This window comes from Carcharodon carcharias, chromosome 6 (genome assembly GCF_017639515.1).
Source record: "Carcharodon carcharias isolate sCarCar2 chromosome 6, sCarCar2.pri, whole genome shotgun sequence".
In the NCBI taxonomy this organism is placed as follows: domain Eukaryota; kingdom Metazoa; phylum Chordata; class Chondrichthyes; order Lamniformes; family Lamnidae; genus Carcharodon; species Carcharodon carcharias.
In genome coordinates this window covers 110,318,361-110,340,972 of record NC_054472.1, presented here as the reverse complement: position 1 = coordinate 110,340,972, position 22,612 = coordinate 110,318,361, and the positions used below count along the sequence as shown (strand labels likewise).

Sequence of the window (22,612 nt, the reverse complement as noted above, 5' to 3'; positions counted from 1 at the left end):
TTTCTAAGCATGATGGGAAATGTAGCCAATACTGTAGGAATGATGGGATACTTGATCAAAGTAGTGGTTAGCAATTACTAACAGCCTGTATAAACAGACTTACTCCTTGTTATACAAGAGGAGATAAGGGAGAACTGAAGGCCTTGCCCACGGCTGAGGATTGAGTTAATGGGAACATCTGCTGATGGAATATGGTTAGTTAAGAAATTAATGAGAAACATTATAATGAAAAGTAGGAAGATAAGGCCTCATCTGGAGTAATGTGCCTAGTTCCGGGTACGATACTTGAGAAAGGATGTGAACTTTGGAGAGAGTACGGAGGAGATTCACAATAACGATTCCAGGGATAAGGAGCTGTAATTATAAGGATAGACTGGAGAGGTTGGGACTCTTTTCCTTGAAGGCGGCTGAGAGTAGACTTGATAGATGTATTCAAGATCCTGAGGGGTATGGACTGGGTAAATAGTGAGAAACAGTTCCCACTCAAGAGAACATCAAAAACTAGAGGGCACAGTTTCAAAGTAATTGACAAAAGGAGTAAATGTAATGAGGAATTTTTTTTTCACCAAACTTCCTGAAAGGGTGGTGGAGGCAGGTTCGATCGAGGCGTTCAAAAGGGAATTGGATTGCTACTTGAAAAGAAAGAATGGGCAAGGTTACAGGGATAAGGCAGGGGAGTGGGATTAGGTGGAATGCTCTTTCAGAGAGCCAGTGCAGACTCAATGGGACAAATGGCCTCCTTCTGCACTGTAAAGATACTGTGAAATGTGCTGCAAACCCTGTAGTTTGAGAGAGGCGGCTCCTTGGCTGGCTGAGGTTCTTTCTCCCTTGCAAGTGCTTAAAATAAATCTTTGCTTGCTTGAATCTCTCAGACTTGAGAGTGGTCATTTTTACCACTGTAAAGGAGCTATCATACTTTTCCTGATATTACTGTGGGATACTTTAAAGCAGGCTTATGTTATATTTCTGTGTACGTGTGTATGTTTCTGTGTGTGTGAATAATTTAAGTAAACCGCAGACTGTTAGACTGCAAGGTTTGAATCAAAAGGGTAAAAAAAATTTGAAATGCTACTGGACAAGCTAAGTAAAATGGAATTTGCATTTTTAGATAAGGGGAGAGATTGTTGGCTTTTCAAAGGGACATGCTAAGATGTTTACAACTGGCAAGATAAATAAGGCAAAGTCATTATGTTTATTTTCCCAAAAGTGCTGGCCATAATAACATAAAACATTTGTACATTCTGGAAAAAGTAACTTACAAAGACAGGTTGAAACAATAGAATTTACAGATCAAAAAAGAGGAAATATATTTACAGAAGGATGAGAAGCTGTATGGATGTGGCCGTGTGAGATCTCGAAAGGCGCACTGTGTGAAACAGACTTGTGGAAAAAGCCTCTAGTCACCCTGGAGGAGTTTGCTGTTCCAGTGACCAAAGTTGTGTTAAAAACCTTTGGAGTTTCACTGGCAGGTGAGAGGGAGAGAGAAGCTGTGAAATACCTCTCTTACAGCAACAGTGGGTGCTTGTAGTAATCTTGCTGGATGTTTTATAGATTCAGAATCTATTTGGGCTGTTGTCTGACAGGGGTGTGCATTTGGGAGTCTAGTTAAGTACAAATCTTGTGGAACTGTTAAAAAACTAAATGTAACTGTAGTCTTGTGCGTTAAGTTTCTTTTCTGTGTTAACAAATGTTTTAATTTAATCTTTAACATCTCTAAAGGTGGTAGTGGGCTCATTACTTCTGATTTTAGTGCACAAACTTTTTGTAATCAATACAAGTTATGAAATCATTGTGATAGCATGGCCAAGCTTCCCTCTGGAATTTGGTCAGCCTGGCATATGCCACCTGCAAAATCGTAACACCACAATAATTGACATGGTCGGCAGGGTCCTCGCAATGGCAGGCATCATTGGTCAAACATTGACATCAAGGAACAAGTGAGTATGTTTATTTTACCACGCCTTAGATAGGAAAGTCAGCGTTTGACATGGGCAGCTGGCAATTTGAGGATCCGAGCCAGAGTACGATTCTGAGAGAGAATTAATTAAAGACAGTGTGGTGCCAATTAACTAACAGCCATGCGGTAAAACAGGAGAGGCCCTTTCCCAGACAACCGGTGTGGTAAAATGGGGAGGCCATCATCTAGAGAACTGGTACAATAAAATCGGGACTGATCCATTTCCTAGCCAGAATAATAGTAATCTAGCTATAAACATCAACCATTGCACACAAAATTTACACTGGAGCCTTGACAGGTCACCCACAATTTTTGGCAAATAAGACCAACAAGTTTTTCAGTAAAATTGCTAGGGAAGGTTGGAAACCCAAGTGGACCTGGGACACTAAAAAGGTTTGGCAGGATAAGCAGTTGTAGTACAGAGGAGAAGGCAATAGTAATATTGTGTGCCTGTTAGCTAGAGACTCGTCAGTTAGGACAGGCAGAGATTAAAAGGTGGAATAAAAAAATTGAAATTGATTAAGTGAGAGAGAATGAATATATTTAAGTTACTAAAGCTTTTCGTTCTAGAGAGAGAGAGAGAGAGAGACAGAGAGAGATTTTGATTGTCTCCGTAGGTGAAAGATATTATGGAAATGGATCCATTCTGCCTTGAGCAGAATGGACCCTTGTGCTTTTATTTGGAGATAACTGCAAATGCAACAAATTTCTAGCAGCTTCAAGAATCTGAGAACTTATCTGCAGATTTTCAATGCTGCAGCACTGTACATTGTTACCAATGAGTATCAGACTTTTTAACAAATTACTTTTGAAAAGCCATGATATCATTTAAGATAAAGAATGCGTATTGATAAACATGTGGAACTTTTAATCTGGATACAAATTCACACACATGAGAATGAGGTAGTTTTAATTTTGATAGTGTAAATTACAATTTTGAAACAACTGATCCTGAGTTGGATTGACAGTGGGTTGGAAATTTCTTACAAAGTTTGAATATTTAAGATTTTGTTCCTGATAGAAGTTCTCAGAGGAAAGGGAACTCTTCTTTAAAATGTTTGACAACAATTGATATTAATTCAAAATGCTGCAAGTTTCTATGCTGGGATAAAAAAAGGTTTAAAATGTATTTGTAAGTCTTTGAAGAAATAAAATGAATACTAAGAAAACCTGCCAGCTCAAAACACTATTTGAATTTGGAATAATTTTAAATTAAAAAAGTCAGGCACAAAAGTGGGTTACTTTTGAGAATAAAATGTTGTTTAAGGGAAAGATGACAAAGAAGTAAAACATGGTAATGCATGGAATCAAGTAGAAATGTTTGATTTCTGTTTTAGAGATATCATGAGAATATTTCATTGGACTGTAAAGTCTCTCCAGGCAAGATAAGATGGTTACTACTGCATATCTAAACCGGTATGAAGAAATGATTACAGGGTTGGAGATAGAGTTAGAGAAAAAGGACACAACATACAAACTTTATAAAGAGGACTGAATTTGATAACCTGGCCATCACCTGAGACATTGGAACCAGATAGGAGGAGATAAGCAAAGACAGAGACCCCTTTTTACATGAAATGGTTAATATGGCCTAAAGAGTAAGGAAACATTTTTAAATGACTGAGGCAATAGAGAAACTGACGAAGAAAATCTCAAGGTGATCATGGTCAGAGGAAGCAAAAAAAAACCTCAAAATTTCTTGTACTTTCAGTTGAGACAATTGAAGGGTTAGGAGAAATAATACTTAACAACAATTATCCACAAGATGGATACAGGTAAAGGAAGAGTGGGGAAAGGATGGGTGGATGTATTCCTGATCATATTAATGTGTCTGTGGGTGTTAACCAGTAGGACCACAGGATTAACACCATGATGACAGGCAGAGCTGTGCAGCTCCCAGAGGGAACTGCCACTGGAAGTGAAGATACTGGGCCTTGGATAGATAGGATAAGAAGGTGCATTGTAGAGTTGTGTAGACAGCACAAGGAATTGAGGTCCAAGGTGAAGTAACAGCAGGAGGTAGTGGACCAGGAAAGAAGTGAGGGGGAGCAGCAAAACTTAGATGACACACAATTGCAATTTCTGGATATATTTTCCACTTCTCCTTTCAAGTCAATGGTGTTTTACATTGAGTCTTAGCCCTTTACTCAGGCTTCTGAATAAAAAGATTTTACTGTGCATCTGACTATTATAATTCTCCAGCTGTCTGATAGTCATTTGTTTATAAGCCCACTTAATATCATACATTTCAACCAGTAGGCTAGGGTATAATACAACAGCTCTGCTTCATCACAATAATGTGCACCCAAGCGTTAAGTGAAAAAGTCTAAATGCTTGGCAACATTCTAACGCACAACCCTTTATCCTAGCCTTTTACATCCCTACTGAACAATTTCATTTAATAGATGGAAAGCAGAGTATTAACTGAATGGGGTGTTAAAAACAAAGAAAAATTGAAGGTTCTTACTTGAAGCTGTTTTCAAGTAGCCATCCAGGTATGGTAAAATCTCTCTGTAATAAGGTTCAATGGCATGTTTGGAAATATGAATTGACCAAAGCTCCAGGGCGTCTAATCCAGCATCAGCAAGTGGAATGTGGCTAAGGCCGAGTTTAAATGCAGTCTGGTTTTTGGGGGTCGGGAGGAGAATTGGAGAGAAAGTAATCACAGAATAATTGCATTTTATAGTAAATTCAGCCTAGCATGCCTGTGTCAGCACTGCTACAGAGTCAACCACTGAATCACATTCCTTTGCCCCTTTCATGTACCCTTTTACAATTATCTTTCTTAAATATATATCCACTTGTTTTAAAGCAATTATACATTCCCCTTTCACTACTATTGCTGATGGAGCATTCCATTCCAAACAACCCTCTGTATAAAAGCACAAAATTCTCCTGAGCTCTCATTGCCTTTTTGGTGATAATCCAGATTTATATCCTCCAGTTGTTGACTCAATAACTTTAACTCCTATTTACCATAACTCAGTCCTTCATAATTTTGAATAACTCTACTAGATCTCATTTTAATCTTTGTTCTAATGAAAATAGTACCAATGTCTCTAGTAAATAAAGCCTTTCCATCCCTGATATGATCAATGAAACCGCTTCTTTGTGCTCTCCACAGCCTTGACATCGTTTCTAAAGCAAGCCATCCAAATCTGGGCACCATTTTCTAACTTTGGCTGAACCAATGATTTGTATAGAGGGTTTAGCTTTACTGTACTGCTCTTGTACTATTTACCCCCATTTGTAAAATCTAGGATCCCATCTGTTTGCTTTTTCTTTGTTTCAAAAGAACTGCTAATCTATGTTCCTTTACCGAACTCCCTCCTCCAAACACCACTACAACACATGGACTGCAGCGATTCAAAGGCAATTAGGGATGGGCAATAAATGCTGGCCTAGCCAGCAGTGCCCACATACCGTGAAATAATTTTCTTTAAAGTGTCTTGAAGTTGCTTATAGTCATTTAAAAAATAAAGAAAAGCAATGGAGTAACCACTGACTCATGGAGCACTGTTTAAATCCCTCCAGTCCTAAAAATACCCATTAAGCACAAATCTGTTTCCTGTCATTTAACCAGCTTCCAATTTATGTTAAAAACAAAAACAGAATTACCTGGAAAAACTCAGCAGGTCTGGCAGCATCGGCGGAGAAGAAAAGAGTTGACGTTTCGAGTCCTCACGACCCTTCAACAGAACTAGGTGAATCCAAGAAAGGGGTGAAATATAAGCTGGTTTAAGGTGTGTGTGTGGGGTACCTTAAACCAGCTTATATTTCACTCCTTCCTTGGATTCACCTAGTTCTGTTGAAGGGTCATGAGGACTCAAAACGTCAACTCTTTTCTTCTCCGCCGATGCTGCCAGACCTGCTGAGTTTTTCCAGGTAATTCTGTTTTTGTTTTTGCTTTGGATTTCCAGCATCCGCAGTTTTTTGTTTTTATCCAATTCATGTTGTTACATTTCCCAATATGATGCTCCTTAATTTTAATCAACAGGCCTCCAATATGGCATTTTATCAACTTCCATTTGATAATTCAATATACACAACATCCATTCTGTAGCCTTAATCAATTCACTGTTCTTTAAAAAATACCTCATTTTTATACACAATATGATCTTTACAAAAGCATGCTGGTTGTCTTGAATTAACCTGTGTCTTTCAAAGAAAATATTATCCTATATTATGAGCTTTATAAGCTTGCCCATTACTAATGGTAGGAGCCGATTGTTCTTTACATAGTAATTACAGCACAGAAACGGATTATTCACCCCAATATGTCCACGGCAGTGTTAGTGTTCCAGATGGACCTCCACCCAACTGTTAATCTAACCCCCATCAACATAAGCTTCTATACCTTTCTCTCTCATGTTTTTCCAGTTTCCCCTGAAATGCATCTATGCTCGTCACCTCAACTACACCTTGAGGGAGCAAGTTCCACATTCTGACTGCTCTCTGGGGAAGGATGTTGCTCCTATTCCCTATTGGAAATATTAATGATTATCTTATGTTTATAGCTCCTAGTTCTGGTCTCCATCTCAGATCGAAACATCTTTTCTATGTCTACCTATCAAACCCTTTCATGATCTTAAAGACTGCTTTCTGGTCATTCTCAATTTTATTTTTAAATAGAGAAAAAAGCCACAGCCTGTTCAACCTCTCAATCTTTTTATGAATCTACTTAATATTTTGTGTCTTTTCCTGTATCTTTGTAACCTTCTTATAATACGGAGAGCAAAAATGTGATCTACCAAGGTTCTATACAAGTATATAGAATAGTACTAGGCTTTGGTGAAACCACACTTGGAGTGTAGTGTACAGTTTTGGTCTCCTCACAGTGAAGATTCATGAGCTTGATTCCTGGGTTGAGAGGGTTGTCCTATGATAAGTGGTCGAGTAGAATGGGATTATGCTCTCTGGAGTTCAGGACAATGAGAAGTGATCTCCTTGAAATATAAAAGATTCTGAGGGGGTTTGACAGGTTAGACGCTGAGAGGCTGCTTTCCCTGAATCGAGAGTTGAACAAGGAAACATATTCAGGTTAAGGGGTCGATCATTTAAGAGTGAGATCAGTATCAACTTCTTCACTCATAAGGTTGTGAATCTACCTGGAGACAGTGGATGTTCAGTTGTTGGGTACACTCAAGGTAGAGATAGATACATTTTTGGACTCTAGGGTAAGGGAAGTGGAATTGCAGTCAAGCATCAGACATGATCTTATTGAATGGAGGAACGGGCTTAAGGAGTTTCTATAGGCTACTCCAGCTCCTATTTCTTCTGTTCTTAAACAGAACAATGCTTTCCGCTTTTCAATTATATCTCTCCAGAAATGAACTGCAGTGCTTGGCTTGCTTTTTTTATGGCCTTATTAACCAGCATTGTCGGTTTTAGTGATTTGTATTTCTGTACCCCAATGTCCTTTTGCTCCTTGACCTCATTTAGAAACTTAATCCGCAATATTTACAGAAGGTGGGTGGGGTTTGGGTAAGGCTGAAGAGTCCAGCAAGGACACAGGACATGGAGTTCTTGCTTAATGGCAGGGCCTTATTAACATATTATAGCTCCATCCTCTGCCGGGCCAGCTAAATGAACAGCCTGGGCAACATGCATGAGGGAACACCCGCTCTCCAGACCCCTAGCCAACCTCCCCAGTCATAAGACACCCTTCTCCCACCCCGATGTTGGCAATGGCCAGCAATCTCCTCCTATCCTGCCCCCAATGTCCTCCATGGGTCCACAGCAATCTTCCAACTCCAAAATATGAACAACTAAATTAAGGGCGCTAAAATATTGATACGCTAAGTACTAAAACAAGATTTAACTTGGGATATATACTAACCTGCAACGCTGGAATGAAAGTCTTGATATCAAGTTCAATTATGTCATGCGGTAGAGAGAGTACAAACATCAGGCAGGAAGCCAGTAACTCATCCTTGTACTGTTTCATTCTGATCGCTACCTACAGAAAATAAGATGATAAAGTGCAAGTCTAAATCATGACCCAAATCTTCCCACGTGGGGAGAGGCCTCCAACTTAACCTACATCACTGATGAGCATCGCAACCCTGAGGAAGGCCCAAAGTATGCATGTCTGTGGTACTAAAACAGGAAGTTTAAACTTCCAATTGCCGGTTTTATACTGCCCAGATTGCTCCGTGATTCGAACGACAGTGGGATCAGATGGCCAGAACTATGGAGACTTGGGCTGTTTCAGTGATACTTACCCTAGTTTTCACACAGATTCACTTAGAGCTTTTCATAGCAGGTAAAAATACCAGCAAAGGTCAACTGGAGCATCAAAGCATAATGACACCCACAGCAATGTTGACATTCTCCCCACCGCCCCAGCAATGTTCACAACTCCCTTGGCGATATCCACCCTCTCCTGGCATCATTCACCACACCCCTCCTGGCATCATTCAACACCCCTCACCCCGCCATCCTGCAATGCTCATCACCGCCCTCCATCCCTGGCAAAGGGGGTGCAGCTGCATTGGAATTCCGCTCGACATTTGGCCTCATGACTGCACTCAGCCCTACATCCCTGCTGCAGCTAACATCAGAAGGCTCAATGGCTCCAGCGTAAAATGGAAAGTATGCAGATTAAATCACTGTCAGCATTGGATGCCTGCTCTCCGATCTGAACTGGAAGATCTGGGCCCATTATGTAATCAATTCTTCTTAAGCATTTTATCAAGTTAAAAATACACACATTAACAGTTTGAAAAGATTCATAGAAATATAAAATTGCTTCATAAGACATATGAAAGCAACTTGGTCTGAAAAATAGTATCAATTAGCTAGCAAGACACTTCCTTTTATTTAGTTAAAATCTTAGTCAGTGCTTGAATTTTAAGCAACCTTGCCCAACATTGAATGAAACATATCTAACATCACTCATAACATTTTGTGAAACTGAGTGAAGCCAAATAATGCAAGGGTTTCCATGTTTCTTAAATAAAAACTAAAAGTGCAATTCCTGCTGCTTTACTATATATGGAAGACAGGAAATGTAGCTACTGAACAAGAGTATGTGGAATTTCCTCATTTTATAAGCAGCTCGCCCCTGTCAAATTCATCTTTCCATCACTTTGGTGGATGACTTAATTTTCCCAAATGCTAATTACCCTTAAAACGTTGTTGCCTGGCTCCCAGCAACCTTACTTTAAGGATGTAGAGTATGAAAATGAAAATAGCATTTGGTTCAACAAGTTTCTAACAAACATGCAATCTGTACCAAATATCTTGAAGTTTCTTGAAAGAGGTAAACTTCTGCTTTACTTACAAGTGAGTTGTGTAGGCTCAAATAACAAAGACACTGTTCAAGTCAATAACTCCAGCCAGAAATGAGTTGAACTTAAGAGCTACTAATAATTTAAGCTCAATTTTTCACTGACATTTTCCAGCTGTCTTAATGCAAATATATTGTACTCTTAATTTGAAGTTGCTTAACTCAAATTGTCTAATCATTTAGCATTTTTAAGGTTGAAATTCCCACTTTGCTGTATTAGTCATTACTTAATTTGGATAACTTACAGTGCAAAAAATTGAATCATCAATGGTAAACTGAACTTGCATTCAACATTTTTTTCTCTAGTTCAAAGGTTTTCAAGAGCATTTGAGATGATTCTCACCTCTTTTCCAAACTTCCCAAATAAGGCAAAGCAGGCAAATTTTTCAGGGTTCCTTGGACACTGTTTTCCAGTTTTTGTGCTAACACCCTGGCAAAACACAATTTTTCCCTTTTGGTCAGAAATTCAAGCAGTAAGAAAAACACAACAGCAGCAGGGCACATCAATAACCTGGTTTTTCGCTTAGCGAACTCACAACTATGGTCAGAGCATGTGGAGTCATGGGAGTGGTAGCAGAATGGATAACAAGATGGCTACAAAACAGAAAAGAAAGGTGATGAAAAAGAACATGGGCAGACAATATAGAATAAGGGGTGAAATTTTGAAGGGGGTGCAGAAGCAGAAAGACTTGGGTATATATGTGCATAGGTCATTGAAGGTGGCAGGACAGGTGGAGAGAGCAGTTAATAAAGCATATAGTATCCTGGGCTTTATTAATAGGGGCATAGAGTACAAGAGCAAGGAGGTTGTGCTGAATTTATATAAGACACTCATCAGACCTCAGCTGGAATATTGTGTACAGTTCTGGGCACCATATTATAGGAAGGATGTGAACACACTGGAAAGATTGCAGAAGAGGTTTACAAGAATGATTCCAGGGATGAGAAACTTCAGTTATGAGGATAGATTGGAAAAGCTGGGACTGTTCTCCTTGGAGAGAAGGCTGAGGGGAGATTTGATAGAGATGTTAAAAATCATGAAGGGGCTGGACAGAGTAGATAGGGAGAAGCTGTTCCCACTTGTAAAAGGATCAAGAATGAGAGGGCACAGATTTAAAAGGAAGCAAGTGTGACTTGTGAAAAAGCTTTTTCACACAACAAGCAGTTCGGCTTAAGAATGCACTGTCTGGAAGTGTGATGGAGGCAGGCTCAATCATGGCATTCAAGAGGGCATTAGATGATTATTTGAATAGAAACAATGTGCAAGGGGATGGTGAAAAGGCAGGATAATGGCTAGAGGTCATAATGCTCATTTAGAGACCGGGTGCAGACATGATGGGCTGGATGGCCTCCTTCTGTGCCGTTAAGATTCTGTGATTCTGGGTTATGTATAGCTACTCAGTGTGGCAAAAAGTATTCTCGAGGGATTTGAGCTGGTACCACTGTAGTTCACAGTTTATATTAATAATTTGGACTCGGGAATTGGAAGTACAGTTTTAAAATTTGCCGATGATAACAAATTGGGAGCTTTAGTTAATAGAAAGGGAGAATGTGACAAAATATAGGGTAACATTAATAAGTTTGTAGAATGGACATGTAATTGGCACATGACTTCAAAAATAGGTAGGCCTACGGTGATTTATATTGGTAGGAAGAATAAGGAGGCCACAAACTGCTCAAATAATAAGTCTGAATGAGGTAGAGGAGAAAAGGGAATTAAGGGCAACGATACACAAATCACGAAGTAGTGATACAGGTTAATAAGGCCATAATAGAGCAAGCCAAACATTGACATTCATTTTTAGAGGAATAGAACTGAATAGTTGAAAAGTTATATTAAACTTGTATTAAACCTTGGTTTGACCACAGGAGTACTGTGCACAGTTCTGGTCTCCATATTATATATAAAAAAATACAGAGGGATCAAAGAAGATGCAAAAAAAGATTTGCAAGGACGATAAAAACATAGAAACTAGGAAGAGTAGGCCATTTAGCCCCTCGAGCCTGCCCCACCATTCAATATGATCATGGCTAATCCTCTATCTCAACGCCATATTCCCTTTTTCTCTCCATACCCTTGATGCCCCTAATATCCAAAAACGTCTCAATTTCTTTCTTGAATATACTCAGTGACCTAGCCTCCACAGCCTTCTGTGGTAGAGAATTCCACAGGTTGACCACCCTTTGAGTGAAGAAATTTTTCCTCATTTCTGTCCTAAATGGCCTACCCTGTATCCTGAAATCTAGACTCCCCAACCAGGGGGAACATCCTCCCTGAAGCCACTTGAAAGGATGTACTTATACGAAAAGGCTGAACAGGCTGGGGCTCTTTTCCCTAGGGACAACCCAACAGGGCTTTTTAAGATACTGAAAGGATTTGATAGGGTAGCATAAAGGGAACAACACTTGTGAGCACGTCCAGAAATAAAGGTCAAAAATATAAGACAGTCATTAAGTCCAATAGAGATTTCAAGAGAAATTTCTTTACCCAATGAGTAAAACAAAGTGCTGAACTCTTGATGTAACAGATTTTATAGATGTTAAAAGAATTGAAATAATTCACAAAAACAGATCATTTGTTAAAAGTTACCTTGGCAGCTTTAGTGCTAAAGGCTAGAGGAAAAGCAGAGACCCATGTTTGATTCCAGAAACTTGTACTGTTTACCCTACCATTAGAGGGTTTGAGCAAAAATTAGGCTTTCTCCCAAGACAAGGGGAAAACTAAGGGTCAGTTGCCCCGAGATCATTCTAACATATGATGCAACAACAGGCTCAAATGTGACCTCGATGGGTGTTTCTGAGCAAGTTATACACCTACCCTCTCAGGCAAATAAAAGTATTTTATGCAAAATAACAAACAGAGAAAGAAGAAAATTAAATGTATGTAGTTTCATTACCTCAAAATATTTAATTTTTTGGGCTATTTTCATCGTGAGCGACAGAAGCTTGTAGAATCCGCTGATGAGGGGAAATTGTGTGGATCGTAGAATGAGTTCATGTCCAAATCTATACACCCATTGTTCAAAGAAGTCTGTATGCTTTTCTAATAACAATTCCCTGATTTAAAAAGACAATTTTTTGTTGACGAAAAACTGAAAAAGTATTGCAAGAAAGTAAAGCAAATAAAATTCTCCAGAGGTTTGAATCAGGCATAATTGTGCTCTGAAGCTAACTGATAAATTCAACATAAAGCATTTAAATTTTGAAAATGTTTCAAAGTCAGGTGGTAGATATACATTGTTAATGATGGGTTTTGGAGACTGCATACTGCACCACCCTTATGACTAAGTGTGATATGAAGTGGAATCATGAAAAACAAAGTGTTGTGCAATCAGTTAAACTCTACTGCTCACAAACCCATTTCAAATTAAGCAGTCCTGATGGCTGAATTTTCAAGTCATATTTAAGATTAAAAGTTAAGGATTTTTTAAAATTCTTCTCACTTTGAACAATGTGAACCTACCATACTTCACCCAGGGATAGGAAGAATTTGTCTTTATGGTAGCTGGCAGACCAGGCAGAGCCAAAATTGATCAAAAAGATTGGCACTATGTACAGTATCCAAAAGTCCTCACTAGCATTGACTATCAACTGATTTTAAATACATTATTTTAATGCCTTTTGGTGAATTTATCCCAGAGTGATGACTTCAAAGGGCAGATGCGCAATTACAATGAAGTCAGTCCACAGGTACAAAGAAAGAAACTGTAGGTCATGACAACTCATCAGATAGTAATTTTATTCAAAAATTATTAAACTGACTTATTTAGTACCATTTCATGAAGTAGTCTACACACTTACCCACAGAATTCTACTAAATTGAATAAGGCAGTAAAATCTTTTGGTTTAGTCGGCTGTAGGTTTGCTGCTGGATCAGATGTAGGGATTACAATACTGCTGTTGATGTCACCTGAACCCTGCAAGCAAACAGGGAACTTTACTTCATGGCATATCCTTTAATAAATTCTTTTAGCTCTGAACTAGTTTCTGCAGCCAAACATTACACTGTCTCATGATTTTTAAATAGGCAATTATTAAATCAAACTAAAATTCAATTTCATGCATCATTTTTTTTTTAATTCTTCTTTCATGGGGTGTGGGTGTTGCTGGCTAGGCCAGCATTTTTTGCCCTTGAGAAGGTGATGGTGAGTCACTGTCTTGAACCGCTGCAGGCCATGGGGTACAACCACAGTGCTGTTGGGGAGTTTGAAGATTTTGATCCCACGACAGTGAAGGAACGACGATATAGTTTCAAGTCAGGATGGTGACTGGTTTGGACAGGAGCTTGCAAGCTTGGAGAGGAACTTGCAGTTGGTGGTGCTCCTGTGAATCTACTACCCTTGTTCTTCTGGGTGGTAGAGGTCACGGCCTTGGAAGGTGGTGTTGAAGGAGCCATGATGAGTCACTGCAATGCATCTTGTAGATGGCACATACTGCTGCACTGTGCATAGATTGTGGAGGGAGCGGATGTTTAAGGTGATGGATGGGGTCCCAAACAAGTGGGCTGCATTGTCTTGGATGGTGTCAAGCTTCTTGAGTATGCTACAGCTGCACTCAGCCAGGCAAATGGAGAGTATCCCATCACACTCCTGACTTGAGCCTTGTAGATGGTAGACAGGCTTGTGGAGTCAGGTGTGGTGCTCACCATAGAATTCCAAGCCTCTGACCTGCTCTTGCAGCCCCAGTATTCACATGGCTAGTCCAGTTCAGCTTCTGACCAATGATGACCCCCAGGATGTCAGTGGTGGGGGATTCAATGATGGTAATGCCACTGAATGTCATGGGAAGACGATTAGGTTCTCTCTTGTTGGAGATGGTCATTGCCTGGCACTTGCAGGGCACAAATATTACATGCCAAAGCCCGAATGTTCTCCAGGTCTTGCTGCATGTGGACATGGACTTCAGTGTCTGAGAAGAAGTCATGAATGGTGTTGAAAATTGCAATCAGCGAACATCCTCACTTCTGGCTTTATGATGGAAGGAAGGTCATTAATGAAGCAACTGAAGATGGTTGGGCTAGGACACTACCTTGAGGTGCTCATGCAGTGAGGTCCTAGGACTTGAGATGATTGACCTCCAACAACCACAGCCATTTTCCTTTGTGCGACATATGACTCTAACCAGTGGAAGGTTTTCCCTCGATTCCCACTGACTCCAGTTTTGTTAGGGGTCCTTGATTCCACAGTCAGTCAAATGCAGCCTTGATGTCAAGGGCAGTCATTCTCACTTAATCTCTGGAGATCAGCTCTTTTGTCCATGCTTGGAACAAGGCTGTAATGAGGCCAGGAGCTGAGTGGCCCTGGTGGAACCCAAACTGAGCATCTGTCAGCAGGTTATTGCTGAGCAAGTGCCACTTGATATCACTGTCGACGACTCCTTCCATCACTTCGCTGATGATTTAGAGTAGACTGATGGGGCAGTAACTGACCAGGTTGGATTTGCCCTGCTTTTTGAGGACACAAAATACCTGGGCAATTTTCCACATGGCTGGGTAGATGCCAGTGCTGTCGCTGTACTGGAACAGCTTGGCTAGAGACGTGGCTAGTTCTGGAGCACAAGTCTTCAGTGTTATTGCTGGAATATTGTCAGGGCCCATAGCCCTTGCAGTATCCAGTGTCTTCAGCGATGTCTTGATATCACATGGGGTAAATATGAAGATGCCAGGAACCTCAGGAGGAGGCCAAAGCGGATCATCCACTCATCACTTCTAGCTGAAGATGGTTGCAAATGCTTCAGCCTTATCTTTTGCACTGATGTGCTGGACTCCATCATTGAGGATGGGGATATTGGTGCGGCCTCCTCCTCCTCCTCCAGTTAAATTAGCCATCATGACTGGATATGGGACTGCTGAACTTAGGTCTGATCTGTTGGTTGTGGGATCACTTAGCTCTATCGCATGCTGCTTTCGCTGTTTGGTACACAAGTAGTCCTGTGTTGTAGCTTTATCATGTTGACACCTCATTTTTAAGTGTGCCTGGTGCTCCTCCTGGCATGCCCTGCTGCACACTTCATTGAAGCAAGCTTGATGGTAGATTGAGGGGTATGTCTGGCCATGAGGTTACAGATTGTGATTGAATACAATTCTGCTGCTGATGCCCAGTTTTACATTACTAAATCTATTCAAAATCTATACTATTTAGCACGGTGGTAGTGCCACACAACACGATGGAGAGTGTCCTCAATGTGAAGACAGGATTTCGTCTCCACAAAGACTGTGCAGTGATCACTCCTACCTATACTGTCATGACCAGGTGCGCCTGCAACTGGCAGATTGGTGAGGATGAGGTAAAGCCGGGTTTTCCCTCGTTAGTTTCCTCACCACCTGCTGCAGACCCAGTCTAGCAGCTATGTCCTTTAGGACTCAGCCAGCTCAGTCAGTAGTGGTGCTACTGAGCCAGTTTGGTGACAGACATTGAACTCCCCGACCCACAGTATATGCTGTGCTCCGCCACCCTCAATGCTTCCTCCAAGTGGTGTTCAACATGGAGGAGTACCCATTCATTAGCTGAAGGTGGTTTGGGGGGGGGGGGGGGGGGGTGGGGGGTGTGGTGGTATGGTGCAGTAGGTGGTAATCAGGAGGTTTCTTGCCTGTGTTTGACCTAATGCCAAGGGGTCTGGAGCCAATGTTGAGGACTCCCAGGGTAACTCCCTCCCGACTATATACCACTGTCACCACCTCTGGTGGATCTGTCCTGCTGGTGGTTCAGGATGTAACCAAGGATGGTGATGATGGTGTCTGGGCCATTACCTGTAAGGTATGATTCTGTGAGCATGACTAGGTCAGGCTGTTGCTTGTCTAGTCTGTGGAACAGCTCTCAATTTTGGCACGAACGTCCATATGTTAGTAAGGAGGACTTTGCACAGTCTACAGGGCTGGGTGTGCCATTGTTGCTTCTGGTGTCGATGTTGATGCCGGATGGCCTATCCGTTTTCATTCCTTATTGACTTTTGTGGTTTGATTCAACTGGGTGACTGGCTAGCCCACTACAGAAGGCATTTAAGAGTCAACCACATTACTGAGCATCTGGAGTAGGCCTGAATCCACCACTACTGACAAATCCAGCCCAGCTAATTACTGCCCCATCAGTCTACTCTCCATCATCAGTAAAGTAATTGAAGGGGTCATCAACAGTGCAATCAAGCAGCACTTGCTTAGCAATAACCTGCTCACTGATGACCAGTTTGGGTTTCGCCAGGGCCACTCAGCTCCTGAACTCATTAAAGCCTTGGTTCAAACTATACAAAAGAGCTGAATGCCCGAGGTGAGGTGAGGCGAGAGCGACTGCCCTTGACATCGAGTCAGCATTTGACCGAGTGTGGCATCAAGGAGCCCTAGCAAAACTGGAATCAATGGGAATCAGGGGGAAAATGCTCTGCTGGTTAGAGTCATACCTAGCACAAAAGGAAGATGGTTGTGGTGTTGGAGGTCAGTCATATCTCAGCTCCAGGGCATCACTGCAGGAATTCCTCAGGGTAGTGTCCTTGGCCCAACCGTCTTCAGCTGCCTCATCAATGACCTTCCTTCCGTTATAAGGTCAGAAGTGGGGATGGTCACTGATGATTGCACAATGTTCAGCACCATTTGCGGCTCCTTAGATACTGAAGCAGCCCATGCCCAAATGCAGCAAGACCTAGACAGTATCCAGGCTAGGACTGACAAGTGGCAACTAACATTCACAGAATCACACAGTGCAGAAGAGGCCCTTCGGCCCATCAAGTCTGCGCCAACACATGAGAAACATTTGACCTACCTACCTAATCCCATTTACCAGCACTTGGCCCATAGCCTTGAATGTTATGACGTACCAAGTGCTCATCCAGGTACTTTATAAAGGATGTGAGGCAACTCACCTCCACCACCCTCCCAGGCAGTGCATTCCAGACCGTCACCACCCTCTGTATAAAAATGTTCCACACAAGTGTCAGGCAATGACCATCTCCAATAAGTGGGAATCCAACCATCACCCCCTGATGTTCAATGGCTTTTCCATCACTGAATCCGCCACTATCAACATCCTGAAGGTTACCATTGACCAGAAACTGAACTGGACCAGCCATATAAAAACTGGCTCCAAGAGCAGGTCAAAGGCTAGGAATTGTGCGATGAGTAACTCACATCCTGACTCCCCAAAGCTTGTCCACCATCTCCAAGGCACAAGTCAGGAGCGTAATGGAATACTCCCCACTTGCCTGGATGAGTGCAGCTCCCACAACACTGAAACTGGACACCGTCCAGGACAAAACAGTCTGCTCGATTGTTTGTGGATGTGGTGTCATTCACTCCCTCCACCACCGACGCACAGTAGCAGCAGTGTGTACCATCTATAAGGTGCACTGCAGGAATTCACCAACTCTCCTTAGATAGCACCTTCCAAACCCATGACCATTACCCACCTAGAAGGACAAGGGCAGCAGACAGATGGCAACACCAACACCTGTAAGTTCCGCTCCAATTCTCTCACCATCCTGACTTGGAAATATATCACCGTTCCTTCACTGCTGTTGGGTCAAAATCCTGGAACTCCCTTCCTAACAGCATTGAGTATACCTACACCACATGGACTGCAGCGGTTCGAGAAGGCAGCCCACCACCATCTTCCCAAGGGCAACAAGGGATAGGCAATAAATGTTGGCCCAGCCAGCAAAGCCCACATCCCATGAATGAACTAAAAAAAAGACACAGCAAGAACAGCAGATTTCCTTCTCTAAAGGACATTAGTGAATCAGATGAGCTTTTTACAAAACTCAACAATGGTTCCATGGTCACCATTACTGAGACTAGCTTTTAACTGAATTTAAATTCCACCAGCTGCCATGGTGGGATTTGAACATGTGTCCCCAAATCATTAGTCTGGGCCTCTGAATTACTAGCCCAGTGACATCACCACACTTATGGGAATACAATTTTGAGTGTTTTTATATATATACCATACACAGTTGCTAAACTGAGGCACTTCACATTTTAGAAAATGTTGTGAAACCATCTTGAGAAGCTAAACTCTATCTGCTTTGGCTTCTCATCAGCTACAATATATTTGTGACCAGGATAAATACAGATTTAAGAGGTTTCTTTTTAACCTTTGCAATGTTAGGTTCCATTTCCTCCCTTGTTTTTGTATTCATGGGATGTGGCAAACTCACATTTATTGCATATTCCTAAATGCCCTGGAGAAGGAATTAACATTTAATTGGCACTTAGACACCAGTAAGTTTCAATTCAACAGATACCTAGAGCTGAGAGCAGAAATTGGGTTTGCTAGCTCTGCATCATTGTAAGCAGGTCCTGGATTCAGTGATCGATACTGCAAATGTGCACAACTTTAAACTACACAATGATAATGCAAATTAACACTAATCTGTAAAGCTCTTCTGTGGATCATATGATCAAGGAAGTATGATTTTAGCAACGTTGTAAAGAAAAACAATAGTTCAAAGAGTCTGCAATATACATGATTACATTTCCACTGACCAAATATCAGGACATAGAAATCACATAGTAAAGGCAAAAATGTAATACCCCTTCTTCAGTCTGGCTTTGTTTGTCCACTGTCAGATCCAACTTCTCAATGATCTTGAGCACTGATTTAATAAACTCATCATACAACAGCCGATTTAAAGACTTCAGGGGTGAATCAGACATCTGCAACGTCTCAGCCACCAGTCCAGATTCCTTAAAATATAAAACATTCAAATCATCAGATATTTTATCCTGGAACAGCAGATCTTGATCCTTTGTGCATTCAATGCTTTCTATGCATCATAATTTCAATCATGATTATTTAGAAGAATGCTGGTATATTTCTCAGTTTTAAGATCATTTTACCTTTAACTAAGATAAAAGCAAAATACTGCGGATGCTGGAAATCTGAAACAAAGACAAAAATAGCTGGGAAAACTCAGCAGGTCTCAGACCTTTTATTTCTATCCAACCGAAAGCTAAAATTACCAACCTATGTCATCCTGTAGTCATGTCTCTATAATGGTTATCAAATCGTACTTATTTATTTCGATTTGCACTCAGTTCATCTATTTTGTTTCGAATGCTATGTGCATTTAGATACAGAGCCTTAGTTTTGTCCTTTTATTATTTTTGTTGTGTCTAGCCTTATCTGCTGATCTACTCTTAGAATTGTACTATCTGTCCCTTCCTGTCACAGTTTGTTTACTATTTGGTTTACCACATCTTCCCAAATTTGATCCCTTGTCCCCACTATTCAGTTTAAAACCCTCAAGAGGCTTTTCAGGAAAGTAGCGGGGAGCAGAGGAATTACCCATCAGAATTTCAAACTTCCCAGGCAATCTCTATGTTGTCAGTGCGGTGGAACTTCCAAGGGGCCCGGAGACCATCTTGAGGGGTATGTCCGGACAATCCGGATAACAGAGATCTGGGCCACTCTTTCTAATTTCACCTTAGAGTTATTTTCTGTGTTCTTTTAAATAAAAGAGATAGCAGTGTGTTTTGAGCTTAATATCTTAATATAAAAGTAAATACAAGGCCTCACCCTGAAATATTCTTATTTTGAAAAAATATAACGTACCAAACTTGAATGAGATGAGGTGTTGGACAGTTCTACACTACAAACCGAACTCACCTTCATTTTCCCACAGTCCAGCAGGCTCCTGAATAACTCCAAATAATCTTTATAAGAAGGTACTCTCCATTTTCCTTTTACCACATTACCATTGTCAAGTGGCTGTTGCATACTGGACCATGGCTCAACTTTCCCCATTCCCTCCTGAGGAATTAATCATCATTAAGATTTACAGTGGTTGTAACATTTCATACCAAAATACAATGAAGAAATTTGCTTAGTTAAAATAAGCAAGAAATTAAAAACAAATTCTAAAATGAAATCAAAGTGCCAGGAGTTCAGAATAACTTAGCCAGAATCCGAAAGGGAAAGATAAATTAACACGAGCATCAGCTATTTTGCAGGAGATCCCACAAGCAGCAATGAGATGAATCTGAGAAAAACAAATGACAGTGTTTCTGATTCCAAAGTCTTCAGAAGTCAGCTCTAGGTCATTGAATGCAGCTCCCTTATCCTGTCAGTAGAATCATGAATCCACAAAAAGCTAGCTCGATGGGATGAATTTCACCCCTTAACAACAGGAGGTTTGGGTCAGGTGGAATGTTAAATTGTCAAAATTCTGAAACCCAACTTCAACCAGCTCACTTCCAATTTAATGGATGCAAGACACAGGGTGGAAAAACAGGGTGGTGGTTGCATGCATCTAACCCACTCCCTAAAATTATTATAGAAAAGATATCTGCTTCATATTTAACCACAATTTTAAATTTAACTTTAGCCATCCAGGTTTCCTGAGCCTCAGGCAGCTAAAGGGAGGCTAGGACAGCTGAATCCAGGAGGTAAGTGCTTTTCCGCTAAGCTGCTGGGTCCATTTAATCCATTTCACCAATCTCTCACTATTAGATTCCCATCTCACCCTTCCAATCTCCTTCGCAAAGCATCCAATCTTCCCCCTTGTTCCAACCCCCTCACTGGCCTCCGACCGCCCACCAGACTCTGCTACCTGGGCCACTGTTCAGGCCAAGTCCCATCACCCCTGGGCTCACTGACCTACAACGCCCCCCAATCAAGCAATGACCTCCATTTTAAAATTCTTATCCTTGCCCCTCCCTACCTCTAATCTGCTCCAGCCCAACAACCGTCCAAAATATCTGCAATCAATCTAATTCTGCCCTCTTGAGCATCCCTAATTGTAATTGCTCCATTGGTGGTGGTTGTGCCTCCAGATGCCAAGGCCCTGAGCTCTAGAATTCCCTCCTGAAACCTCTCTGGTGCTCTTTCATCCTTCAAGACGCTCCTTAAAATACCTCTCTTTAATCAAGCTTTTGGCCATCTGTTCAAATATCGCCTTAAATGGCTGAGTGTCAAATGTTGCTTTACACTATTATCGGCTGTCCTTTGCTGGTGAGGATGATTGCCTGCCATTAGTCTGAAGATGGCTGATGAGGCAGAGTTGGGATCTGCAGACTTTATTGCACATTGATCATTTGTTATCATGTTGAATGTCTGATTGCGTTCTATCAGTTCAGGTCATGGTATACTCTTTTTCTCTTTGCCGTTCTTATTTTTCTCCTCATTATCATTGTTGGGTCTCAAAGTGCTGGGATCCTTCCTACAGACTCTGCTGCCATCGGGTTTGCTCCAAGGCGATGGTCTCCCAGAAGTTGATGTCAATGTTGCATTTCTTCATGTTAGCTTTCAGCAAATCCTTGAAGCGCTTCTTCTGTCCTCCTCTGGTGCGTCTGCCTTGACTGGGCTGGGAGAAGACAACCTGCTTTGGGAGCCTGTTATCTGACATCCGAACTATACGACCAACCAAACAAAGATGATGGAAGATGATCTTAGCCTTCATGCTTGTGAGAGGGCACTGATGTTGCTGTGTCTCCCACTTAATATGTTAGATCTTCCACAGGCAGTGTTGATGGTATGACTCCAGTGCTTTGAGCTGCCTCCTACGTTGTCCATGTTTCAGTCCTGTACAGTAAGGAAGGGATCACGGCCACATGGTAGACCATGAGCTTGGCTTCAATTTTGATGTTGCAATCTTCGAACACTTGCTTCCTCAGGTGGCCAAAGGCTCCATCAGCAGATTTCAGGCAATGCTGGATTTCTTCGTCAATGTCAGCCTTCTGTGAGAGATAACTTCCAAGGTACTGGAAGTGTTCCTCGTTTTCCACACTCACCATGAATCCTAATCAATAGGGCTAGGGCGTGTGCATTTGGAGCTTGCTGATGGAGGACTTTGGTTCAATAACTGCAGATGGGGTGGTCTTAGTTTTTGATTGCAGTCATCTGAGATTAAATAGTTTAAATAGTCCTTGGCCTGCTGCAATGTTCCAGTGAAGCTCAACGCAAACTGGAAGAACAACACCTCATCTTCCGACTAGGCACTTTACAACCTGCCAGACTCAACATTGAGTTCAACAACTTCAGATCAAGAACTCTCTCCTCCATCCCTACCCCTTTCTGATCCCTCTTTTTCCAATAATTTATAATTTTTTAAAATATATTTTTCTCTTCCCACCTATTTCCATTATTTTTAAATGTATTTCCATGCATTGTTTTATCTCTACCTTTTAGCCTATTTCGATCCCTTCCCTCCACCCCACACGGGCCATCTGTCACTTGCTCACCCTGCTTTCTACCCTTAGTGTCATCATAAGCACACTCCTTAGCTAACATCACCACCGTCAACACCCCTTTGTCCTTTTGTCTATGACATCTTTGGCAATCTCTTCTTTGCCGCCACCTATCACTGACCCTCTATCCAGCTCTACCTGTTCCACCCCCCTTCAGCCAGCTTATATTTCACCTCATTCCTATATTTCTTAG

General features: G+C 41.4%; 1 protein-coding gene across 8 annotated transcripts in view; it reads right to left on the bottom strand.

Annotated features, from left to right (window-relative positions):
* The window catches only part of prkdc (protein kinase, DNA-activated, catalytic subunit), a 243,012-nt gene that overhangs the window by 191,670 nt on the left and 28,730 nt on the right, over nucleotides 1-22,612 (bottom strand). For all 8 annotated transcript variants that reach the window (XM_041189174.1, XM_041189177.1, XM_041189175.1 and 5 more), the window contains 7 exons: nucleotides 19,841-19,984; nucleotides 18,766-18,918; nucleotides 13,050-13,165; nucleotides 12,146-12,305; nucleotides 9,592-9,678; nucleotides 7,797-7,916; nucleotides 4,425-4,578 (listed from right to left, as the gene is read on the bottom strand). In XM_041189174.1, the coding sequence (XP_041045108.1) occupies nucleotides 4,425-4,578; nucleotides 7,797-7,916; nucleotides 9,592-9,678; nucleotides 12,146-12,305; nucleotides 13,050-13,165; nucleotides 18,766-18,918; nucleotides 19,841-19,984 (934 nt within the window). The remainder of the gene's footprint in view (nucleotides 1-4,424; nucleotides 4,579-7,796; nucleotides 7,917-9,591; nucleotides 9,679-12,145; nucleotides 12,306-13,049; nucleotides 13,166-18,765; nucleotides 18,919-19,840; nucleotides 19,985-22,612) is intronic.